Source organism: Mus caroli, unplaced genomic scaffold (genome assembly GCF_978045245.1).
Source record: "Mus caroli unplaced genomic scaffold, Mus_caroli_1 scaffold_13, whole genome shotgun sequence".
Taxonomy (NCBI): domain Eukaryota; kingdom Metazoa; phylum Chordata; class Mammalia; order Rodentia; family Muridae; genus Mus; species Mus caroli.
Window position 1 is genome coordinate 104559517 of NW_028227268.1, and position 23607 is coordinate 104583123.

Here is a 23607-nt window from a genome sequence, read left to right on the forward strand (position 1 = left end):
AACTCCCTTGGGCTCTTAAAGGCTAGGTCATATACGTGCATTTTACAGTAAATTTCTCCCAGTTAAATTGCACTTAGACGATTTCCCTTGCGATTCATTTAAGGATTGTAAACATAGCCATGCCCAGTGTGGTGTCTGGATTGAGTGTCCTGCCCACCCCCACCCCCCACCCCCCTGGGAATTTCACCGGTGCTCAGTAGGCCTCTTGGGGTGATGACACTCACACCCTGCAAGACCCAGCAGCGGTGGGCCGCCACTCAGGTGTGGACCGAATTGGTCTGGAGCTGGGGAAGAGCTTTCAGGCTGTCTGCACAGCTCAGTAGGTTCTATAATCCGCGGAGAAGTGGCTGTTTGACCCAGCCAGATCAGCTTCCTTAAACTTGGCGGGGGAAATCTCCTTCCAGTGAGCAGGAGGTAATTCAAGGCTCTCCCATGCCTGTTTTTGACGCACAAGTCTGTATTAATCTTCTAAATGATACACGGGGCGTTTGTGCAAGAAAAGAGCACAAGGATGTGATGGGGAAAGTAAAAGCTTCAAACTTGAGCGTCAAAACAAAAAGGACACAGAGAGGAGACACAGAGGCACATGATGAGGGGTCGTGGGGCCTTTTATTGTTTTAAACAGTCGGATCTCTTTTCAAGGCAAAGCCCATTGAAGGTTTGGGGTAAACATATGTCAACCTTCAGGTGTTCGTTGTTGGGGGCGGAGTGCTGGGCTGGAGGCCCGCACGCCTAGTCTTCTAGGCTTATCCCACGCGCACTGCCGCTGGAGTGAACTAGCCCGGCGCTGACTCGTGCAGACTGCTAAAAGCTGTAGATGCTTCTTAGGAGGCTCCGTTGCTCGATAGAACCTGATTCCAAATCTAGATTCTAATGTTTACCCTGTACCCCCTGTTCCGTAGAAACCCTCTCAATAGAAACTTGAGTACTGGCTGAAGAATGGAAACAGGTCTATGACTTTGAGCCTAAGAGTTGGCTTCAGTACCTTTCAGAGATGCTAACCTTTTCCAAACAATCTCCGCGTGAAGGAAGCCCCCTAGCCTTTCTCAGAACTCTCCTCAAAACCTTCCCCGGCCCCTGGGGTGAGGGTTCGGTCCGCAGCTGGCGGTGGGATGGGGGCGGGGCCGTTGGGAGCGTAGGCTGGTTGCTTTGGGGGAGAGAGCCTTTTGGCCACCTTCAGGGCGGGAATCCGGAATGGCAGTTTGCATTCCCAGCAGATCGAAGCTCCCTGCTGATCGATTATTTGATAATTGATTTTCCCCGCAGCCAATGCGCGGCTGCCTGGGCGGGGACGCCTTCCGATTGGTGGAGCTCTCTCCACGGCTGCCTACCGAGATTTGGGTGAGCTCATTTTCCAGTCGACCGCAGGGGGAGTTTTCTGCGAGGTTTCAGCTGGGGGGTGGGGGGAATCCTCTCCGAGCCCAGCGAGCTGAGAGCCCTGCCTGGGATGTGAGGTTTCCAGCTGCTCCGAGAGCTACTGTGACTGAGCAATCTAAGCCACGAGAGCCGGGCGCAGAAACATAAAGAGTAAAATAACCCCCACTAGATAGAGTAGCTGAAGAGTGAGAATAAAAAGACTCAAAAAACAATTTTAAGTCCAGGGTGTGGTATTTCAAGAGAGAAAGTTAAAAACCACTGGCTGGTTGGAGACTTTAAGTTGTGGGCAGGGTCAGCTTTTGTCTGAAATCTCAGCTTCCGAAGTGGATTTCTTTTTCTCTGGAACTGGGAGCTTTCACGGGGCCGGGTTCGGAGATAGACAAACCGAGAGATGGAGGTCTGGGAGGCCGGCTCCGGGCGTCGCCGCTGAAAGAGCTGGGGGTGGGGTGGGGGGAGCGCAGCGTCTCCAGGCCCGAGCAAGGCCGAGGCTGGAGCCCCTCGGCGTCGCCCAGACAAAGGCAGCCCCAGCCGCAGCGCAGCGGAGCTCTGCAGACTCGCCGCGCCCCGGGCGCACGGCTAAACTTGCCGGTAGCGCAATCGAGAAAGAGCCTCGGGTCCCGGGGCTCCCAGGCCCCGGCCGCCCGCAAGGTCTGGCTGCTCGGTGCCCGCGTTGAGTTTCGTTCTCCAGCGGTCATAAATAGCTCGGTGTTTGTAAACAAGCGCTGGGGGCACATTCCCGGCGCTCGGCTCATTGTTCCCTCCCTTCCTCCCTCACTTCGCGCGGCGGCTGGGGCTGAGGGCTGCCAGAGAGGAGGTGGGGACGTCCGGACTCAAAGTGACAAAATGCAAGCATTTCCTTTCCTCCGGCCCTACGTCCACTTCTGACAGCGGGGGGAGAAAAAAAAAAGAAAGAAAGAAAGACAGAAAAAACCCAAACCAAAAGAAAAAAAGAAAAGAAAACCTCTAAGCTGGGTCTGCAGAACGCCCGGGCGACCGCTACCCCACGTTCTCGGGACTCTTGAGCGGAACCTTTTCCAGTCCAGTTCCAGCTCCTCTTCTTGCTCTGGCTTTGACTTTTCTCCTCCGGGAGTCTAGCAGAGAATCCAGTACTTTTGGCATCACCCCCACCCCGAAAAATACTGGCAGACCCCAATAATTTCGAGGAAAGTCTTGAAGTCTTTCATGAGCGGAGCCCTGAGCGAATTAACTCCGGCATCTGCCTGCCCTACGTTTATTCCCGATTTATTTCAAGAGTCCGCTTTGGGAAGAGAGGCTGGAAGGGGACGTAAAGCCGGCGGGTTGGGAGCTGCAGCCTGTATTTGTGTGCATGTGCTCTGGGTGTGTGGTGTTAGTGCCTGGGCGTGCGAATTTGTGGAGTGTCTTTCTGCCTCTCCAGTGCGGCCAGAGCTCGCTTCGCGCACCCACCCCTGCCGAGGAGCCTACTTGCTGCAGCCCAATGCATTGTGTAAGACGCGACCTGTTATGGCCACCACTACTTCCGGGTTCTAGCATTCTGGTCGGAATCCACCTCTCCGCCTGTGCAACACACACTTTACACACGCACGGCGACTGCAAGCGGGCAGCATCGATCGTGGCTCCTTTAAGACAAACTCAGACAGACATTTTTTTAACCCTCCTCTCTAATCTCCCTTCAGTGCAGCAGTTGCAAAGAGGGAGAGAGAAAGAGAAAGAGAGCGAGAGAAGAGAGAAACTGATTAGGAATTAGGACTGATTCAAGGAAAGCGGGCGCTAGGGCTTTGTGCATTTGAATATTAACATTTGAGGTGTTCTGACCAGAAGAAGACAGAGCGGACGATCATTCATTCACCACGTTGACAACCTCGCCTGTGATTGACAGCTGGAGTGGCAGAAAGCCATGAGATTTGGTAGTTGGGTCTGAGGGGCGCTCTTTTTTTTTTCTTTTTCTTTTCTTTTCTTTCTTTTTTTTTAACTGATTTTTTTTGGGGGGGGAGAGAAGATCTGCTTTTTTTTTCCCCTCCCACTGCTGTCTTGGTGGAACCAGAGCGCTTTTATGCTCAGCGACGCGGGCGCCTTGCTTCAGGTCCGGTAGACCGAAGATCTGGGACCAGTAATTCACACTGCTGGAGACGCAAAGGGATTTTTTTGTTATTGTTGTGCTTTATTTTTTTTTCCGGGGGAGTTTGCATATTTGTTTCTTTTCACACTGGCCTTAAAGAGGATATATTAGAAGTTGAAGTAGGAAGGGAGCCAGAGAGGCCGATGGCGCAAAGGGTACGTATTAAAAACAATTGTGGAAGTCAAATGTGAGATTAAATTGAAACGTGGCTGAAAGACACTGCTACTAAGTTTCCTCTTTTCTTTCTCTCTTTTTGAATGAGGATCCTAAAGCCGCGGCCTAAATCGACAGTTTTACTTAATGCGTTTGCAGCCTTATGCATGTTTCTTGTGGTTAATTCAAGTGATCAAGTTGTCTATAGATTCCTAGCCAACAGCTATATAAATAAAAACACAAGCTCAAGGAATCACCTGTTTTAAAAGATAAAAAAGACAAGGGGGAAGATGCTTCATATCCAGTGCTGTAATTTAAGCATTTAGGGACCAAAAGTTTAAAGCTATGTTTAATGAAAAGGAACAGCTGAGAACTTTTGCCTCATTATCGATTATACTCATCTTCAGTATCAGTTGAAGTGGGGAGCATTTTCCACTAAGTAATGTCCTGGTGCAGTGAATTTTTGGTTGGAAAAACATTCCTTTTTTTTAAAGTAATTTTAATTTGCATGGGATTTTATGCAAGATAATAAGTTTGCAGATTTTTTTTCCTTAGCTAAGTTCTGTACTAGTTAGATACTAAATACAGAGCTCTCACTTTTAAAATGCAATACTAATTTCCCCAATATTCCTATTTGAATGAAAATGCCTTGAAAGTAAACTGAGACAATGACGCCCCCGCAGAGGTGGCTTCTTAAAAGAAAGGGGTCTACAAAAAGGCTGCCTCGCATAATTTGTGTCTCGGCCCTCAAAGCCCCTGTTGGAAAAGAAGTTACTAGGGGACACACTTTATTCTCTTGGTTCAGACAAATGTCAGCCTTTTTCCAAACTCTTCCCACCTCTGGCTTTAAGAGGTTGAAAGTGGCAGTTCCCCTCTCTTTGGAAATCATTTTCCTCTCAACATTGCCAAATCTTAGAAAAGTAACTTGCTTGAAATAAAACAATCAGAAAAAATCCAAATAGCTGAATTTATCACAGACAGTAATGGCAATCAATTTGAAAGCAACCCCCCCCACACACACACACACCAGAGATTTGCATGTGTATTTTGCTTTTGAATCTGCTTAGAAACTAACAGGTAACAATTGCTTCCTTGACTTCAACTCTAGGGAGAAAGTTTGTGAGGGTTAAAAAAAAAAAAAAAAAGTCGAGTATTGGTTGCTTCCTTTATAGCTTTCTTTAAGCTTGGAAACAGCGTTGCCCATATGTATGTTCAGCTGTAAAAGGCAACACAAGCTGCCTTGTGCACACTTCGGGATAACATATATGGGGGGGCAGTTCGTTTTTGTATAATTTAGCAGAGTTTGGAAAAGCAAGGCAAACATAGTGTCTTACAGGACTGCCCAATTCCATGCTGGCAGGGAAATAAAATAAGAAGCCTTTCAGAATTCACTGCTTGGCAAACTATTCCCATCATAACTTAAAAAAAAAAAAAATACCCCACCCCACCCCCCAAGTGAAGGCTGTGTGAAGCAAGGCGGGTCTGCTACACTGTTCCGGCACGTTTTATTGTTGTGATTTTCGGTTTCCACCTCCAGAAACATGCATGTTTTACCTTCCGCCTCCGGGAGAATGCCTCTCTGCCTTTCCTTCTTCCTTCCTCCCTCCCTTCCTTGCCAAAAGATTTTGGATTTCTGAATTGGTCTATATGGACACAAGTTAGGACAGGAACCTTCATCGCAGATTGACTCTCACTGAGAATTCTGGAGCTCTTACTGTTAAAATTAATTTTTACAACAGAACGCTCAACTTTAGAGATGTAAGGCCACGGAATTCGGGTTAAAGGATCCTGTTGGACTGATCTAAGCTCGGTTCCCTAACGTTCCCGGTTACCCGCCTGGCCTCTGACCCTTTTTTTTCTCTCCTGTTTGTCATGCAGTACGACGACCTACCCCATTATGGGGGCATGGATGGAGTAGGCATCCCCTCCACGATGTATGGGGACCCGCATGCAGCCAGGTCCATGCAGCCGGTCCACCACCTGAACCACGGGCCTCCTCTGCACTCTCATCAATACCCGCACACAGCTCATACCAACGCCATGGCCCCCAGCATGGGTTCCTCGGTCAATGACGCTTTAAAGAGAGATAAAGATGCCATTTATGGGTAGGTATAATGAGCAGGAGTTAAGGAGTTGAGGCGCGATGCTTCCCCCATTTCCCAAGCCCTTGCAACCGGAAAGTCAGAGCATTCTAGATTAGAAGTACAATTCACAGTGCGTGGAAACTGGGTTGGGGTGGAGCGGGGGAGCCTCCTCCCGATTTCCAACTGCACTTGGTGCAGGCTCAGCGCCCGGCTTGGCCGCCACGTTGGTCGCAAAGGAGTCCCAGTGCTGGAGTGGCCGTCTAAAGATTCCGAATCCCCTCTCAGACTCGAGTCAGCAAATCTGAGATCTTGCTCGCTAGACTTAGCTCGAGCGTTGGGGAGTTTCTAAGGGTAGGCGCCTTAGTTTAGGGAAAATCTTTTAAGCCATTGATTGTTCTGACTTGCGGAGTTTACTCAGCCACCGTATGCCGGTTCTGCCGGTGCACAATAAAGTCAGAGGGACAGCTGCAGGTCAGACAAGGGGAACATGTCTTGCTTTAAGAAGTTTGTTCAACTGAAGTCAAGGAGAGGGGCCGCTCTGAATTGACACAGACATTTAGAAACTTCTGGGTGTTTTGTCACTCTGTGTTCAAAGGCAAACCTGCAGGATTTAACAAGAAATGCTTGTGGGATGCTCTTCCGGAGGCTCTCTGGCCAGGGCTTACTGTGTTCCGTCGGCCATTCTATTAGAGCTTCCACTAGAAAAGCCCTTTGAAAGTTACTTGTGCTCTACTGTGTGCTGACGATTTGAGAGGGAAACTCCCCCCACTTTTATTTTTAAACTTTGTAATAACTTTTATTACACTTTTCTCTTTAAAAAATACGTAATGCGGAGCTTTCTGGTTAGGGGGGAAATCTTTTTGCTTTATTTTCTAGTCCCTTGTGCGGTGGGCTTGCTTAAAACCTAGCCTTCTCTCTGCAAATGGTTTAAACTCCATTTGAGGAAGCTTTGAAAAGGACCCCAAACTGTTAAATTCCCAGCTGGGCTGTGAGAGCTAATAAAAAAAGGCTCGAGACTCCTGGAGCATTAAAAGTCTTTTTTTTTTTTTTTTTTTAAATGGGCTGAGACGAGCGACATCTAGGCCTTTTAGATGCCAGTCGCTTTACCACTCCAGGCGAGATGGAAGGCTTGAATGTAGAATCATTTGAAGGAACTTTCCTTAGGGGATTATGGGGAGCGTCTGCGAAGGGAGGGCACTGCCGGGGAACCGGGAAAGACCTCCTGCTACTGGAGGGCTGTGCGGCCAGGGTCCGTAGGTGCAGCCCTGTGACAGTCCCTTCTATATCCACAGAGGCCCTTTCCTCAAGTTTGCTGCGCCCCTGCCACCAAGATCCCCTTAGCCTGGGGTTTGGGGCCGAGCCTCCGAGGAAGGCAGAGAGGCTGGTTCTCTCCCACTCCATGTCCCCTGCGCCTTCCCCGGGCACCCGGTCTTGCCTGTGCGGCGGAGGGACGAGGGTTTGTCGCGGTGCGAAACTTAATTCAAAATGGCTGCTGGAACCGCTTGGGTTTTATTCGTAGCAAATGTTGCCAATTTCTTCGGCCAGATATGCTGAACCATTCCACAGACACGGTCCAGGGCTCTGGGCCTCTGAGTTCAGAGACCCAGGAGCAAGGGGGAGGTGAGCGGTCACCTGGGCGGAGGGTGAGCAAAAGGGCAAAAGCTGATCAGATCACCCAAGGGTCTTTCGGCCTCGAGCTACTCGGGTTGTTTCTCTTGGGCGCCTTTTTTTTCGGTGACTCTGGACTAATCATTGTGTTGTTTGTGACTGTTGTATTTTCTTGCAGACACCCCCTCTTCCCTCTCTTAGCACTGATTTTTGAGAAATGTGAATTAGCTACTTGTACCCCCCGCGAGCCGGGGGTGGCGGGCGGGGACGTCTGCTCGTCAGAGTCATTCAATGAAGATATAGCGGTGTTCGCCAAACAGGTCAGCAAAACAAATATTAAAAAAAAAAAAAAAGAGTAAAAAGAAACAAAAATAATTCTGTCCGGGTTCCCTGCGCGCACACATGCACACACATAGAAACACACACACACACACACAGATAGAGAAGTAGATGTTTAGAGAGAGCAATTTCTCAAAGGTAGCCAAAAGTAGTCTCCCTTAACCCACGCGTGTTACTGCCTCCCTGAGATTTGCTTCCAGTGAATGTGTTTGCCAGACCATCACCCATCTTCCCACCCACTCACAATCCACAAGTTGAGGCCAAAAGCTCACTCGGAAAAGAAATCACGAACACCACGCTATGTGGCTGTTTTGGAGTGGCAGGCGGGCAGCGTTCCGCGGTAAGCGGAGCTCTAGCTGACCGGGGAGAGCGCTCTGGGCTGGTCTCAGGCCTACTGGGTTCACACTGAAGTGTTTCCGTGAGGGACGAACTTGAGCCAAGAGTCCCTCCTGGACGTTCCATCCTATCCCTAACAGTGTAAAGGAGGCAGGCAGGACAGTAGGAAAATGAACAGATTTCATTTTGTTTCATTTTTTTTTTCTTTCCCCTCTCCTCACTTGTATTTAGATTCGCGCAGAAAAGCCTCTATTCTCTTCTAATCCAGAACTGGATAACTTGGTAAGAAGGACCCCTCACTACCCTCCCTATCTGTCCACCCCACTTCTATCCCCCAGCCCTGAGCTTTCCAGACTGGTCTGTCTGTAGCTGCAAGCCGACTGCAAAGGTTTTCTGTCCACAGACGAGTGTTTGGGGACTGGACCCGGGGTATAAACTCATCTGAGAGAGCCCAGGAGCAGCGGCTGGGGAACGCCAGCTTTTGTTTTTTATGATGGTCAGGCTGCACAGCTCTAATCAGCCTGGGGATTTATCTTCTAGCTTGTCAGCGTGTGTGCTTAAACCTTGGGACTTCCAGCCTTAGGAACCTCCTTCACTAGGGCCATGACGAGGGCCCAGACAACCAATTGGCATCAAAGGTGTATGGACAGAAGGCAGAAAGAATTTTGCAAAGTGCAAACCCACTGTTGGGGGAAAGTGGAGAAAACTTTCCCATAACTCCATCACAGGAAAAGTGTAACTCAGACAGTGGCCCTTTGGGGTTAGGGTGGGGACTTTAAGACTGGGGAGGGGGGAGCCATGGGGGAGAGAGTGTTTATGATCCCCACTTAGATGTTTTGTTGTTGGTTTAGCCATTTTTTTCTCCTTAAGAAATATAAACCTCTAGATGGTACCCAGTTGCTGCTATTAAGTTTTAGTGTTATTGCCATAAATCAAAATAACTCTATTTATGGGGGGAAGGGTTGAGTTGGAGATGCTAGAGCTGTGACAGCCAATTTTCTGCAAACCAGGAATGGAGTATTTATTCTTGCTGTATCTTTGCAGATGATTCAAGCCATACAAGTGTTAAGGTTTCATCTGTTGGAATTAGAGAAGGTAAATTCCTTATTTCCCTTTCCCTACCCTTTTATCTCAGCACACAGAAGGGAGGGTTCAGAGGGACTGAAGTTCAGGCTTCCAAGAGATTTGCATAAATGTCTTTCTTTCTGGTAATTAGTGTCAAGGCCAATCTTAGAGTCCATTTCTCTTTGCAGTTTAATTACAATTTCAGCCACTAAAACCAGGATCACAGACACCCTAGCCTCATGTACCTTGCTGGCTTTGTGCATCAGCTGCACTGCTAGGCACCCCAGCATGTTTAGAATGGCGGAGTGAATTTTTTTTACAAGTTAATGCCTCTCTCTCTCTCTCTCTCTCTCTCTCTCTCTCTCTCTCTCTCTCTCTCTCTCTCTCTCTCTCTCCCCCTCTCTCTCTCCCTCCTTCCCTCCCTCTCTCTCTCTTTGTGTGTGTGTGTGTGTGTGTGTTTACTCCTCTTCTTTGCTATCTAGGGGAGGGGAAGGTTGTTTTGCTTTAGTGAGTTTCTAGAAGATGGTTTGAGATCAGGGGCAGGTCAAACTCAGAAGGGGCTGAGGGAAGGAGTAAGTGGGCAGTGAGCCCTGGGGAGGAGCGCACAGTTAGACCTTGCCCAGAGACAAAGCCGGTTGATGGTTGGGTCAAGTTCTTGAATCTGTGATCCAGCACACACCTCACCTTCACACTCAAGAGAGGGTGCAGGGTAACATGATTTTGCTAGCTGTTCTATAAATCTCAGCAATAAAAACTTAATGCATTGTAATTCAAACTAACATTAAATTGCAAGCACACCAGGGGTTCTTGTGAGTTTTTGCATGTAAGGGATGCCTGGGGCCTGTAAGAGTCAGCTGCACTTAGACAGGAGGATTTTGAGTAATTCTTCTTCTTCTTCTTCTTCTTCTTCTTCTTCTTCTTCTTCTTCTTCTTCTTCTTCTTCTTCTTCTTCTTCTTCTATCAATTTGAAAAGTTTTGTGGCTATATCTTTTTCTTTTCTTTTTTTCATATAATGTGCAAAGGCAACTTGATTTGAGATGTAGGGCATGTATCTTATATCACCACAGTGCAGATTGTAGTGTGTGTGTGTGTGTGTGTGTGTGTGTGTGTGTGATACACACCTTCCTTAGAAACTTTGGGGAACACTTTATGGTAAACTAAGTGTATGAAATTACATAGTTTACCTTAAGTGTCCCCACGCAGGTCACCTGTGTCCTTGCCAGAGCCTCAGGAGCAGATGAATTTAACATGGGTGTTGAATATGTTGTCGCCTGTGAATCAATCCTGTCACTGTCAATTTTCTGGGATATCTCTATTTTGCAAGAAAAGAAAGTTATTCCTAATTCTGAATGCGTCTGGGGGTCTCCCGAGGACAATTGCCCTGTGCGTCCCCTATTTGGAAGTTTGGCTCTCACAAGGGGGTGGACTGCACTTGTCAATGTCGTTTATACTCTCCTGATTATATTTCCATTTTTTTTATTTCTGTCATAATGTAGGTACACGAATTATGTGACAATTTCTGCCACCGGTATATTAGCTGTTTGAAAGGGAAAATGCCTATCGATTTGGTGATAGATGATAGAGAAGGAGGATCAAAATCAGACAGTGAAGATGTAACAAGATCAGCAAATCTAACTGACCAGGTATGCGACTTTCAATTTCAACATCCCTAAGGAAAAAAAAAATCTGTATGCATATTGCTTGCTGGGTCACTACCACCTCCTTTATTATTTGCATATGATTAAGTCCCTTTTAGATACATTTCCATCAAAATGAAAATTTTTGAATAATGTGGCTATTATTGCTTCATTAAGGCTGGCTCTAGGATTCGACCTGGAGAGATGAGCTTGTAAAAGCTTCGCCTGCAAACTTGACCTGTTTCTTGTCGCTTTTAATTTTTGTCTTTATTTTATTTACCCTCCATAATAATGGGAGTGTTAACTGCCAGTGACCACCTCTGATTGTAGGTCTTTGTTCATGGGCACCCCCTCCCCACATCTTAAAGAAAAGAAAAGTGTAAGGTCTGTTTATTTCTTATTTTATTAGGAATAAATCCAAGATAGGTGGTCTAAGGCAGACAGTGAGGGTTTGAAATCTAGCAAACGCTGGCTATTTTCTCGCTGTCTACACGGTTCATTAGCCTGTCTTGTCAGTTTTCCCCGGCCGAACGCTTCTAGACCTCACTGAACATTGCTTTGTGTGGTACTCCCTTCAAGCTCTCCCATTTTATTGTACTTAATAGAAAAAAAATAAAAGCAGGCCGAGGTTAGAAAAACAGATAAATATGGACTTTTCTCCTCCTCCTTCCCTCTCGTCCTCCAGCTGGTATGTGCTCTGGGCCTTCGGCTTTGGCAGGTTTTGGCAGGGTGGCTGTCAAGGACGCCCTGGCGACTCCCTGGGTGTGGAGGGCAGGGGGCCACGCGGTTGCTCTCCACTGAGGCTCTTTGCTGTGCCCCCTCCTCCGGTCCTCTCTCCGAATCCTTATTCTGCTGCGTTGCGTTGCTAAGTGGGACGACTTTTATTTGGAGTTGGGGGTGGTGATGATTCTGTCACTGGGCCCACTGTTGCTCTCAGTTTCTCTTTCCTCTTGCTGTGTCTCTGGATTGGTCCAAATGAGTTGGGAAAAGAAAACAAAAAACAAAAAAAAAACAATGAAAATGAAAACCTAAGGAGGGGATGAGATGAAGCAGGGCCCTGGACAGCTTTGTAGAGAATTGTTGCAAAGAATCTAGAGATTTGACCAGTGGCCTCTTCTGCAGCCAGCTCTACCAGCAAACCCCTAGAGCCCATTCTTATCCGCGCTTGACATGTGGGGGAACACCAGACTGCTTTTGTTAAGTCAAAGAGGCCAGCTACTCCACTGTTTTCCTCTGAAAGTTTTACCATGGTCACTGCCGGCCAAGGCTGTCTTGTCCCAGCTTCATTTTTAGTTGTCTTCTTAAGATATTTTCCAACATCCTCTCGCAGCAAGAATAATTGCGCGTAATTCTGAAATTTGTGCTGCATTTCTTCTTTGCCCATGAGTGATTGGGCAAAGCAGATCTCTAGAAGTGTCAGCCGGAGAGTTGGAAACTAGTCGGTGTAGATTGGTGCAAAGAACCAACAACAAAAAAAAAAAGGTATGAGCATATGAAGGTGGGAAAGCGACAGGCTAGTCCCTGTCCTAGTACCCAAGACTGCCCAGCCGCTTTAGGGGCTCAGTCACCAACTCCGCTAAATGCAGATTCCACTAGTAGCTGCTGTTGAGTAAAAATTGTAATCCAACAAGCTGAACTAGAAAATGGGATTCTAAAAGCTCCGGAGTGCTGGGTACATAAAGCTATTTGAGCAAATTACAAGAATCGCTTAGGGGCATGAATGAAATCAACACTTTAATTGCCTCCAAAATGAAGATTTATACCCCATTTTCTCAACGAATCATTATTTTATTAAAGTCAAAGATAAAGGACCAAAGTTATGGAGTTTGGGGAGCATAGAGGATACAGAATTAATAAAACGTTATTGAGTTCTCCCCTACTCCTTCCCAAACTTACCTTAGCTAGTTTCATTAGTCATGTGTTGGGTAAACATGTGCCTCTTATTCTCCATTCCTACCTTCAAAAAGAGAATGGTGCAGGCGGTCCACGCCGTTAGGATGTGGGCTTCCTAAGGTTTGTCTGGGTTTATGGAGCTGTTGTCTCGTGAGCTTGCCAGTGCACCCAGATCGGTTGGATTGAGGACAGCGATGGATGTATGTTCTTTCTATTGTCCAGTTCTAAAAAGACAAGAGCTAGCTAGTGTGGCTGAAAGGGTCTAGGGGAGGTGAAAGCAAGGTGCTTTGTCTGGGAGCTGGGTGGGCTGGGCTTCTCTTCTCCTGAAGGGGTGCGGAGTGAAGGTCAAGGCACCAGAGCCACCTCATGGTCTCCAAGCGTTGGTTTAGAAGTCTAGGGCTGGTCCCAGGGGGATGCTGAGGCCCGCTGTGGACCCTCAGGAGCCAGACATGGAAGAGTGGCTTCTCCACCTGTCCAGGAAGGCGGCCCAGCCTGTTAGAGACCCGGCACTGGAGCTTGGTACCCTAGGGGACTTTACACTTCAGGAAGGCCTAGTTAGCTCATTAACCACGCTGTCTCTAGGGCCTGCTGGCAGTGCGGTTTATTTTGTTTTATCTCCCTTACCCTCGGAAGACACCGAGGCTGCCATCCTCACCAGGTCTGGGATCAAGGACTTTTATGCCAGACAATTTCCTGGAGTGCTATTATGCTGGTGGGAAATCCACTTGTTCATGTAATGTTGTAGGACCTACATCCATCTATCTATCTATCTATCTATCTATCTATCTATCTATCTATCTATCTATCTATCATAAAATGTATCATATATCATATCGTATCAATATCATATATATTGTATATCATATCAGATTTAAGACACCAGTAGAAGTTGTAATTCTATTCTTACCCACTTCCTAGGGGTTCACAGTCTTCTCCACTCTTAGAGGCCATCTGGAGGTCCCCTGGCCATGCCTAGTGGTCGCCAGCCTCCTGGGCGCCCTCTCCCGACCACTGCGCTATCGCTAGGCGCAGATGCCTGCGACCCCGAGGGGTTGCAGAGAGCCTAGCCAGGAATTGCTGGTCTCAGAGGGCCAGGCTGAAACTGGTAGAGTACTGAAAGGGAGGCGTCTGGGCTAAGTAAGGTTTGGCTGGGAGGACACGGACTAGGCGGTGCTGGAGACTAGGGGTCGTGGGTAGAACTGGGGGTGCCTGGCGGGGCCACCTAGATGCTGGTCTTGAGGCTGCACTACCGGATGTCGCCTTTCTTCCCGGGCATATCTGGTCCTTTTATTCTCGAATCTAAGCAGTTTGGACTCCAAGGACTAAGGGAGATAGGAGCGGGGAGCCTCGGGGCTGGCCAGGTCTCTGGGAGAGAGCAGAGATTAGCCAGGCCTGGGCTCTGTCACCGGCGGCGACCCGGCTTCTCTCCCCAGCGGGGAAGCTGGACGCCGAGAAACCTTCGGATTACAGTTTTATTCAACAGCAGCTCTCCAGGGGTTCCTCCTCAGAATCTGCATTTAACTGCTCCTGGGCCAGGGCTGGCGGCCTGAGCAGGGCGCCCTGTTGCGTGTTAATCCTGACTGGCCCGTGACGTCTGAGGCCAAGTACTGTAGCTTGCTGAGATGAAGCTCAGAAGCCCCGCTGGCACCACAGGTTAAAAGCCAAGTGCTAGCTGGTTCCCTGGGGTGGAAGCAGCTTGGGGGCGAGGGCGGGCACCCAGCCCCCCGGGCTGGGCAGCCTAGGCTTCAGGGCGCCTGGTCACCAGGCCCAGGAGATCTAGAGAGGTCTAAGCCATTGCGAAGGGTACTCAAATGGGCCTGGAAACTTTGATGGAGATGGTATTATCTATTTGCGAAGTTCCGAATGCCTCTTTTAAAGCATAGTTTGAGTGAAACAGTTTTAAAACCGAAATCAGACTTGACTGAAAGCTCTCCCCTATTACGAAGTAGCAAGGAAAGTCATCCTCGGGAGATTTCAGCTTCCTGCTGGAAGAGGTTCCTGTAAGGCGGGGACAACCTAATGTCCTTCATGGCTTGTATCTGCAGCTTAGGAAAAAAAAACAAACAAAAAAAACCAAACAAACAAACAAACAAACAAAAAAAAACGGATAAGTCAGCAGATGTTTACCAATACTAGAAACAATTGCAGTGTGTTTTCATCTACTCAAAAACTGGATACAACCAGCAGTGGGTAGGCAAGCAGGCCCTTAAACAGGTAGCTTGTTTCTGAATGCTTACATTAAATACACGTTTTTTTAAAAATCTGTAAATGCTTCATGGGATCTTATTTAAGAACTTATTCCTGAGGCTCTCAGTGCACAATCTTTGTAGAATATGGAGTCTTAGCATTATCTAACTTTACTGTAGATTGTTGTTGTGGGTCACATGATGTATCTTTAATTCATTTTTTGAAATATGTCAGAGGAGAATTATGGCAAGATTCTCTTTAATGATTAAATAATAAGGTGTTGACTGCTTGTCACTACACGGGCTAATTGGGATGCACATTCCAGATCCTCTGTTGCTTTGAATTAAAAGTTACTTATTTAGCAGGTATGTTTTTATTGTTATTTTCTGCTTGGCTTTTATATTTATGTATGGATTTGTGAGTAGAGATCGATTGATTCTTAATAGAGGTATTTAAAACATTTAAGAAAAACAATAAGAAAAAAGGGTATAGGAGCTAGTCTATGCAAATAGCCTGGATTAATTACAATGTTAAATGTCAGCCAGGTTTAAATGCTAATAGTACATGTACTACTACTCCTAGGGCCTTTCCATTCCCCTCTTTCTCCTCACTTCTTCGTTTCCTTAGCCCCCCCCCAATTCCCTCTCCTCCCAGTAAAAGTCCCCAGTGCAAGTTCTATGGTTAATAGAAAGCAGCAGTCCCAATGCTACTTTGTACAAAGCAAAGCCCCTAACTGTAACTATTGTTTCTGGTTTAACTAGCTCTGAGGCAATAGGTCACTCAAACAGCCATTCTTCTCCGTTGGAATGGCTCCATTGCTCACCATTCAGAAGTACATAGAGTACTTGTGCCCACTATGCCGATTGGACTAATACTAAAGGAAGAGAAGGGGGGCAGGAAATAAAGGATGGAAATGTGGGTTCTCCTTTCCAAAAGGCAGCCAATATGCTAAAACTGTCCAACTCTGACAATAAATTTTGAATCACTTTGTTTTCAGACACTTATATATTCATATCTTAAAATGCTTGGCATAGCCCAAAAGATGTAAAACACAGCTGTTGCTGGGCAATGGGAGGGAAAATACACATGGAAACTTCAGACTCAAAAAATGAGACTGTTTGTGGATCTGTAGCTGCAAAATGGTTATTAAGGCCAAGCAGATAGATTGAAGTATTAGCCTGGGGTCTACTAAGCAGTATACAGTCAGCTTAGCCTCCCTCGATGTTCAAAGTACATTTGGAGAAACTGCAAAGAATGATAACAGATTTTATTAAGGCTCTCACCATTAAGAAAATATTTTCAACATAGATTCGGATGAAGCATTTTTTCATATTGGCAACATTATGGTTTCCATTGCAAAAGCAATATTCTCTTATGGAAAGTAAACATGTCAAAAATGTAGAGTGTAGACGTGTGTTTGTGTGTGTCTTTCCGGGGATTGGACCCTACCTAAATCAGTGCTCTACCACTGAACTACACCACCAACCCTAAAGGTTTTAATAAATAATCATTTAATCATCAAACACAAGCCAAGGATGTATACAAAAACTTCTAAAGGAAAGTGGGCATGCAGCCAAAGTCCTACAGGGCCTAACAGAGAAAATTTTTTTTAAAAAAAATGAACATGAAATAAGACTTCCTGTAAGGAGTCTATAATTCAACATTATTTGCCTCCACTGTCAAGGAAATAGTTGAAGGACAGTAAACTGGTATGATTCTCAGTCACTTTTGTTACACAGTCTTAAATGTTTGCAACTGTCACATTTCACATGGCCTCTTTTTTTGTATTATGACATCTGTCATATTTGTATTGAAGTAATACTCAAATTTATGCTCTAGTTGAAACAGAAACTTTTGCCATTTATTCTATGGTAAAAAAAAAGTTGATATTTCAGATTAAATACAATTATGAAAATCACTCCTTTACAAATAAAAGATATGAGAGTGTCTGCATATGGCACATTTATGTGGCCGTCGTATAGATGTCAAAGGTTTCTGAAAATTCTGAATAAAACAGAACTGTAAATTACAGGAGGCTTTCTGTTCCTGCTCAGCTGGAAATATCCAGATGTGGTGCTTGTCTAAAGTTAGGGTCTCTGGTACTGGAGAGACGGCTTAGTGGTTAAGAGCAATTGTTGTCCTTCGAGAAGACCTGGCTGCGTTTGATTCACAGAATCCACAGGATGGTTCAGAACCATCTATAACTCCAGTTTCAGGGGATCCAATGCCCTCCTTTGTTGACCTATGTGTGTATTAGGCATGCGCATGGTCTATAGAAATACATGTAGCCAAAATTCTCATATACATAAATTAAATAAATCTTAAAAATAAAAGAAAGTTAGGGACTCGGAGATGGAGTGTGGTTCAACAATGAGGTGCTTGCCTAAGCACGTGTGAGGCCAAACCCACAAAAACCACAAAAGATATTTTTTAACATAAAATATAAATGTAAAAAACTCAAAACATACAACACATATTCTCTCAGTTCAATTTTTAATAATAAGGCTAAGATTTGGCTTTTGAAATGCAGTAAAAGTTTGACATTTTTGCTATCCTTTAACAATTGTACATGACTCTAACATGTATAAGTTAAATATGCAGACAATCTCGGTGGTATTTGAACAGGCCTTCAGTTCACTAGAAAGGCAGAGACAGGCAGATCTCTGAGTTTGAGGCCAGCCTGGTCTACAGAGCAAGTGCCAGGATAGCCAGGGCTACACAGAGAAATCCTATTTCTGAAAACCAACCAATCAACCAACCAACCAAAAAAAAAAAATCTGCAGAAATGAAAGAGAATGGACCTTTATGAAATATACAAGATAAATGACCATCTATCCCATACTCTCTGATTAACATGCTGTGCTTTCAGAATTATGGAAATGAGGGCATCTTTGTAAACTCTTTAACAGCCTCTCTAGGAAATATACCTGTATGGAGCAATTGCTACATTTTTTTCCACACTTACAAATGTGACATTTTAAATAAATGGCATAAAGTATACTTTGTAAAATAACTGAGAATACATTTGTTTAACTATTTGTCACTAGAATCTAATTTCAATCAGTTTAATACACCCAAGTGCACAGAATTAATGCAGTTGGTAATACTTTCCTGGGCTGTCTTAGACAGCTTCTCTTCATCTAGAAAATACACTCTCATTAAAGGAAAATATGATTGTACAAATGTTGTGAAATTATGTTTTTCACTTGTTTCAGAGTTCCTAAAATTGACTAAAGCATACTATAAAGTGTATATTCCCCTGTGAAAAACGACTTATATCTAGACGTATTCAGTTAGATTCCTGTTGTTTATTGTTAGCATAAGTAGACATAGTCAAATACAAATTATAGCCAGAATTAGGTCATAGGATTTTCTGAAGCTATGAAACAGGGCCTTTGTGTTCTTTGCATGACATTCACAACCATTTATAGACATAAACTAAGAGAATAAATAATTTAAAAAATAAATTTTGTATTACTTATAATTTCCAGAAATATGTTTCAACTATCAGTTCTTTGGCACTTCAAGACTCACGGTTCATAGATTTATGTTCAAGTGAGGGACTTGTCTGTGCAGTGAAAATTTAGGATTTTCCGTTCTTCTACAGATGTCAGGGACTGTCACAGTATGTATGTGTGCAAAGTATAACTTTAGAGACAACCACAATGTTTTTATAGTTTAATAAGATTAATCAAACTTTAGAGTTGGGCTGTTTTCCATTCCACACAGCACACAGCCTTCTGCTTTACAAATAAGTTTAAGCAGAGGGTATCCTGAGTCATTTAGAATTTATGACAGTAACATTTTCAGGGATCTTGGCATTACCCTAAAATCAATGTATAGCAACTCTTGCATCAGAGCTGAGCAGCACAAGGTGACTTTGAGGGCACTGTGGCTTATGGGCGCTCAGTCCTGCAGGCTTTCTCTCCTCACACTGCTGCCAGAGATGCCTGGCTGGAGATTGTTGTAGTGAGGAAGAGCTACAGTGATTTCTCTTCTGGATCACTTTGGTTTTTCCTTGTTTTGAAAAACTTATCTGTCTGAGATTTGAACCTGCACTGCCTTGTGGTTTGTTAGCCACACATGGGATTATCTCCAGGGAAGATGTTCACTGTCCGTTTAGAATAAGAATAGATAGAGACTAAAGCCATAGAACCCTGCTAGCATTTGCTTTATAGTTAGGTGAAAAACCGCACACTCTCAGTCTTGGTCACCTCCTCTGGGGCTGCCACTCCTGGGTGAACAGATTAGTATACCAGCGTGTCTTCCTTCCTCTTGTACCCAGATGGCTAGTTTTGGTGACTGTATTCTTAACTAATGGTCCAGATTTGGTCCCAGATCTCCATGATTGGCATTGTATTCTGAATTTACATTCTCATTATGTCCCACAGAAACACTTTAAAGTGAAGTGTGCTTTTTTATGGCTATTATGAAACTCTGGAAAATAAAAATCTATGGAGAAATTGACACAGCTGTCAAGGGACAAAGGACGGAGCAGTTTGATGTAAACTCTGTTTTCTTATGTCATCTCAACTTACAGAATGCTTCTCTTCTCTTAAAAGATTCAGAAATGGGAGAGTATGCACCTCCTTAACAATAAAATACCTCTTAAAACTCCACAGCTGTTGGATGTGTTCCCTAACATTAACTTAATTTGATAGGTAAGCTATAATTAGCTGCGACCTGTAGTGTTTTCTGTTATTCAGAAGTTATTCCTTAGTGGTTTGAAAAGTTAATTCCAAACTGAATGGTGTACAATGTCTGATATTCGAAGGCATACTTGCACTATTTACACAAAATGAAGTGTTTGTCTGCAAGGCCTCAGAAGAGAGATCCACCTGGGAGGGGGCTAATGATTTCTACAATGTAAGGGCAAAGCAAAGTAACTCATGAGCTCCCTTGGATGGCTTTTAAAGGTAGCCTTCCTTCTGCTTATCGAAGCATTCAAATTACTCTCCATGAAGCTAAAACAAACAAACAAACAAACAAAACCAGTGCTCTCCATAGGATAAAACTCAGACATGGTATCTTAAATCTTTATTAATCACAAATACCAGCAATGGAGAGATTAAACTAAAAATAGCATCAAATGGTTTAAATGTTATGAGCTATGTCACTTATGGAATTGTCTTTAGTCCCTCGCTGAAGAGAATTTTAGAATAGAGATTTGGGGTAACTGGTCATTGAATAGTACCTTTATTTAAGATTGTCACTCCTGAGTCTTCTGAGGAGCCACCTTGCCATTCACTCTTGAGCATGTCAGTAGATGGGTCACTTATTCATATTCTATTGTTTGCCTGGTTTAAAGGAATTACCCTATGATTCTACCAAAAGTATAAAGTTTTCCTCATAAGGCAAGGGTGGCATTTCTCCTTAAGTGGGTAATAGGGGTTGCTCTTAGTGAATGCATATTGTCCTCTTTCACAGGGTCGTTCATTCCTTTCTATGAGATCAGCTTCAGTTTTTTTACTGTTGTTTGGTTGGTTTGGGGTCAGGGTCTTACTATACAGCCCTGGCTGACCTTTAGCTTAAAATATATACCAGTGGTTCTCAACCTTCCTAATGCTGGTGCCCTTTAATAATTCCCCCATGTTATAAGGCCCCCCCATCCATAAAATTATTTTTATTGCTACTTTGTAACTGTGATTTTCGCTGTTATGAATATTAATATTAATATCTGATATGCAGGATATCTGATATGTGACCTCCAAAGAGGTTGCAACCCACAGGTTAAGAACCACAGAAATAGACCTGTTTGGCCTCAAAGAGGTCCACCTGCCTTTGCTTTTTGGATGCTGAGGTTAAAGGTATGTGCCTTCACACAGGGTGGCCATCTTCATTTTAGTTATTGTGGTTTTTCTTGGCCATAGTTTCTAATAAAGGAAAATGGGGAACTTTACATTTTGAACTGTCCTTACCCATAAATTAATTTGTAAAAGAAAGCAGTTGAGGAATAGATCCCGCAAGCTTCCTTTCTTTCAGTGTTTTCTCTGCCCCTAGCCCATGCTGAAAACTTCTAAGAAATACTGTTCATGAAGTCTTCCCAGCAGCTGCTTATGTGATGACTTGGCCTATGGATTTGCCTCATCAGAGGATTTTTACAAGTTCTGTTCAATAATAGCACGGTCAAGACACATTTAAAGTCCTGTCCTGTAGCTGGTTGTTCGCAAAGGTGGTGGTCTACTAATGATCAATGTTCTATGCTCATCAAGTGATTTATTGATGATCAAATATTTTTATTCTAATAATTATTCCAGCCCAGGTACAGTCTGCATCTGAGTGAGTTTATTATAAACATTTGGATCTGGAATTGGGGCTTGGCAGCAGCTCATTTTGATTTTCCAAGTTCCTCTGCCCTTCCCATTAGGTACATCATTCTTTACTCCACTATTGGGGCTCTCTGAAGGTGTGCTTGCCACCGTAACAATGAGTGTCAATTATATAGCTCTCCCTACTTGCCATTTACCTGATACTTACATACTTTAGACAGTGAGAAAAAGTTCAAGGTCTTGTCAGCCCAGGATATGACTGAAGCCTGGCTTTCTAAGTGACTAAAAGATTTATTTATTTACTTATTTTTGTTTTATATAAATTGGTGTTTGGGCTGCATGTATGTGAGGCTGTGAGATCCCCTGAAACAGGAGTTACAGACAGCTGTGAGCTACCATGTGGGTGCTAGGAATTGAACCCTGGTCCTCTGGAAGAGCAGCCAGTGCTTTTAACTACTGAGTAATCTCTCCAGCCCTCCATGACTAGAAAGTTTTAACAAGGGACCTCCAGGGTTGACACCCTGCCCTGGAACCCACACTCTTTTTCATTGACCTCTAAGCTAAGTGCTTGAATATAGAGAAGATGGGCATCTTGGGAAACAGAGCCTCAAGTCCAACTTCAGGCAGCCTTGGGAAGAGTCTCTCTGAAGACCATATCTGACATAAATCATGGAAAATGGTGAATAAATCTCCTCCCCATCTCCAAATTTAACACTGTCAGGAAGCTTAAAGATTTGGAAATTCCTGGAAACAACAGAATCAAGCTTGGTTGAAATGCTCCAGCAAATCTGTAAGGAAGTTAGGCGAGATTTTACTATAACTGTCATGAGCATCAATGTTAAGTGAAAGTTTCCGAGATGGGAGGAGAAAACAAGACTGTAAAGTAACTCGCTTTTTCTTCCTTGGATTAAGATTGGGATTATTTCTTGCATGGAAGTATAAAAGTAGACCAGGTTAAACTTTGGAAACACTAGAGAAAAAGCAATTAAGTCTGCTAACTTTTACACTCTCTTGGACAGTTGGGAATCTCCCTCCCCACACCCACCCCAAATGCAGTCTCGGGACAAAGCACACACATTTGAATGTGGACTTTGGTTGAGAGGTGATGTCACCTTGGTGAGCTTCTCCCACGGTTTCTGAAATAGAGAATGGGCAAACTCCACTCACCCACTCACCATGAGAACTAATGAGGACCAAGGAGTACCACGAAAACTGTGTCAAACAGTGCCCCCAAGCACTCCATTAAACTATGTGCTTTCTTTTTAATTACACTCTGTTCATCTTTCAAAAACATCAATTGACTTGACAAAAAGAGATGGGTACTGTTTGACACAGGTATTGTTTTATAGAAAACTTTATAATTATAGAGCTTCAAGAAAAATATAATTGTTACTTTTAAGTAGGTCACTATTATTCTGCTAACAAACATGGAATAAAAAGAGACTGAGCGTGCCACGCTCCTGTAATCTCAGCACTCAATACAACATGAGAGGGAGTTTGAGGCCAATAAGATGCTGTCAAAAAACAAACCAAACAAAACACAAACAAACACCCATCCCAAACCACAACACAAAACAAAACAGAACAGAACAAAATGCATCAAAGCAGCTGGGTGCAGTGATGCACACCAGAAATGGGAGGCAGAGGCAGGCGGAGCTCTGTGAGTTTGAGGTCAGCCTGATCTGCAGAATGATAGGCCAGCTAGAGCTACGTAGTGAGACTCTTGAGAGAAATAGAGATAGAAACAGAGACAGAAGGGGGGGGCATATAGAGAGACAGGCAGAGAGAGAGAGAGAGAGAGAGAGAGAGAGAGAGAGAGAGAGAGAGAGAGAGAGAGAGAGAGAGAGAAAGAGAATACTCAGACTTTCTGGGATGTTGTAGCAAACCACTGAAAACTCACTCTTATGATGCAACCTGGATGACAGTACTGGATGAATCCTGTGCTTAGTGAGTGTGCTGTGTTCATGCATTTGTTTATAACGTGTGCTAAGGATGCAATATTTTAAGCATCATTGGGTGCTCTTGCTGGTAGAATGCTTGCTTAGGAAGCTTGGGTTTGTGGTTGTTTCGTATAAGACACCTTTGAGTTTATCTTAATTTCTTTGAAGGACTACCATCATTTCAAATAGATAATAAAACACTGGCACACAACAAACAGTCCCATACAAGGGACTTTATAACACTGTGTGTTAGCATTTAGTTATAGAATCTTTTCTGCTGCTGAATGGAAACGATATAAAGACAACACAAATTTCAGTAGAAAGCTATCAGATACAGAGTGTGGCTTGAAGTATTTAGAAATAAATATTTGCAAATAGAGTGGTGCTGGTTGGATTAGGGCTTCATTTGTTGTTTCACTCAAAGATTAAATGCTGTGAACTAACATTCCAAGGTATGATTTCCAAAGCAGCAAAGAAAAGGAAAGATTTATTTATTTATTTATTTATTTATTTATTTATCTATCTATGTATTTATTTATTTTTGAGATAGCTTGTCAGTATGTTGCCCATGCTGGCTTTGAACTACTGGGCTCAGCTTGCCCTGTTGCTGGGACTACAGAC

General features: G+C 44.3%; 1 protein-coding gene across 3 annotated transcripts in view; it reads left to right on the forward strand.

Annotated features, from left to right (window-relative positions):
• Window positions 1-1425: 1425 nt before the first annotated feature.
• Window positions 1426-23607, forward strand: part of Meis1 (Meis homeobox 1) — a 140861-nt gene continuing 118679 nt past the window's right edge. For 2 of the 3 annotated variants that reach the window (XM_085829095.1, XM_085829097.1), the window contains exons 1-6: window positions 1428-3630; window positions 5507-5733; window positions 7499-7640; window positions 8227-8277; window positions 9040-9090; window positions 10557-10703. In XM_085829095.1, coding sequence (XP_085685221.1) covers window positions 3619-3630; window positions 5507-5733; window positions 7499-7640; window positions 8227-8277; window positions 9040-9090; window positions 10557-10703 — 630 coding nt within the window. In that variant the 5' untranslated portion in view covers window positions 1428-3618. Of the gene's footprint in view, window positions 3631-5506; window positions 5734-7498; window positions 7641-8226; window positions 8278-9039; window positions 9091-10556; window positions 10704-23607 lie in introns of all 3 variants that reach the window. The other variant, XM_085829096.1, reaches the window with a different exon arrangement.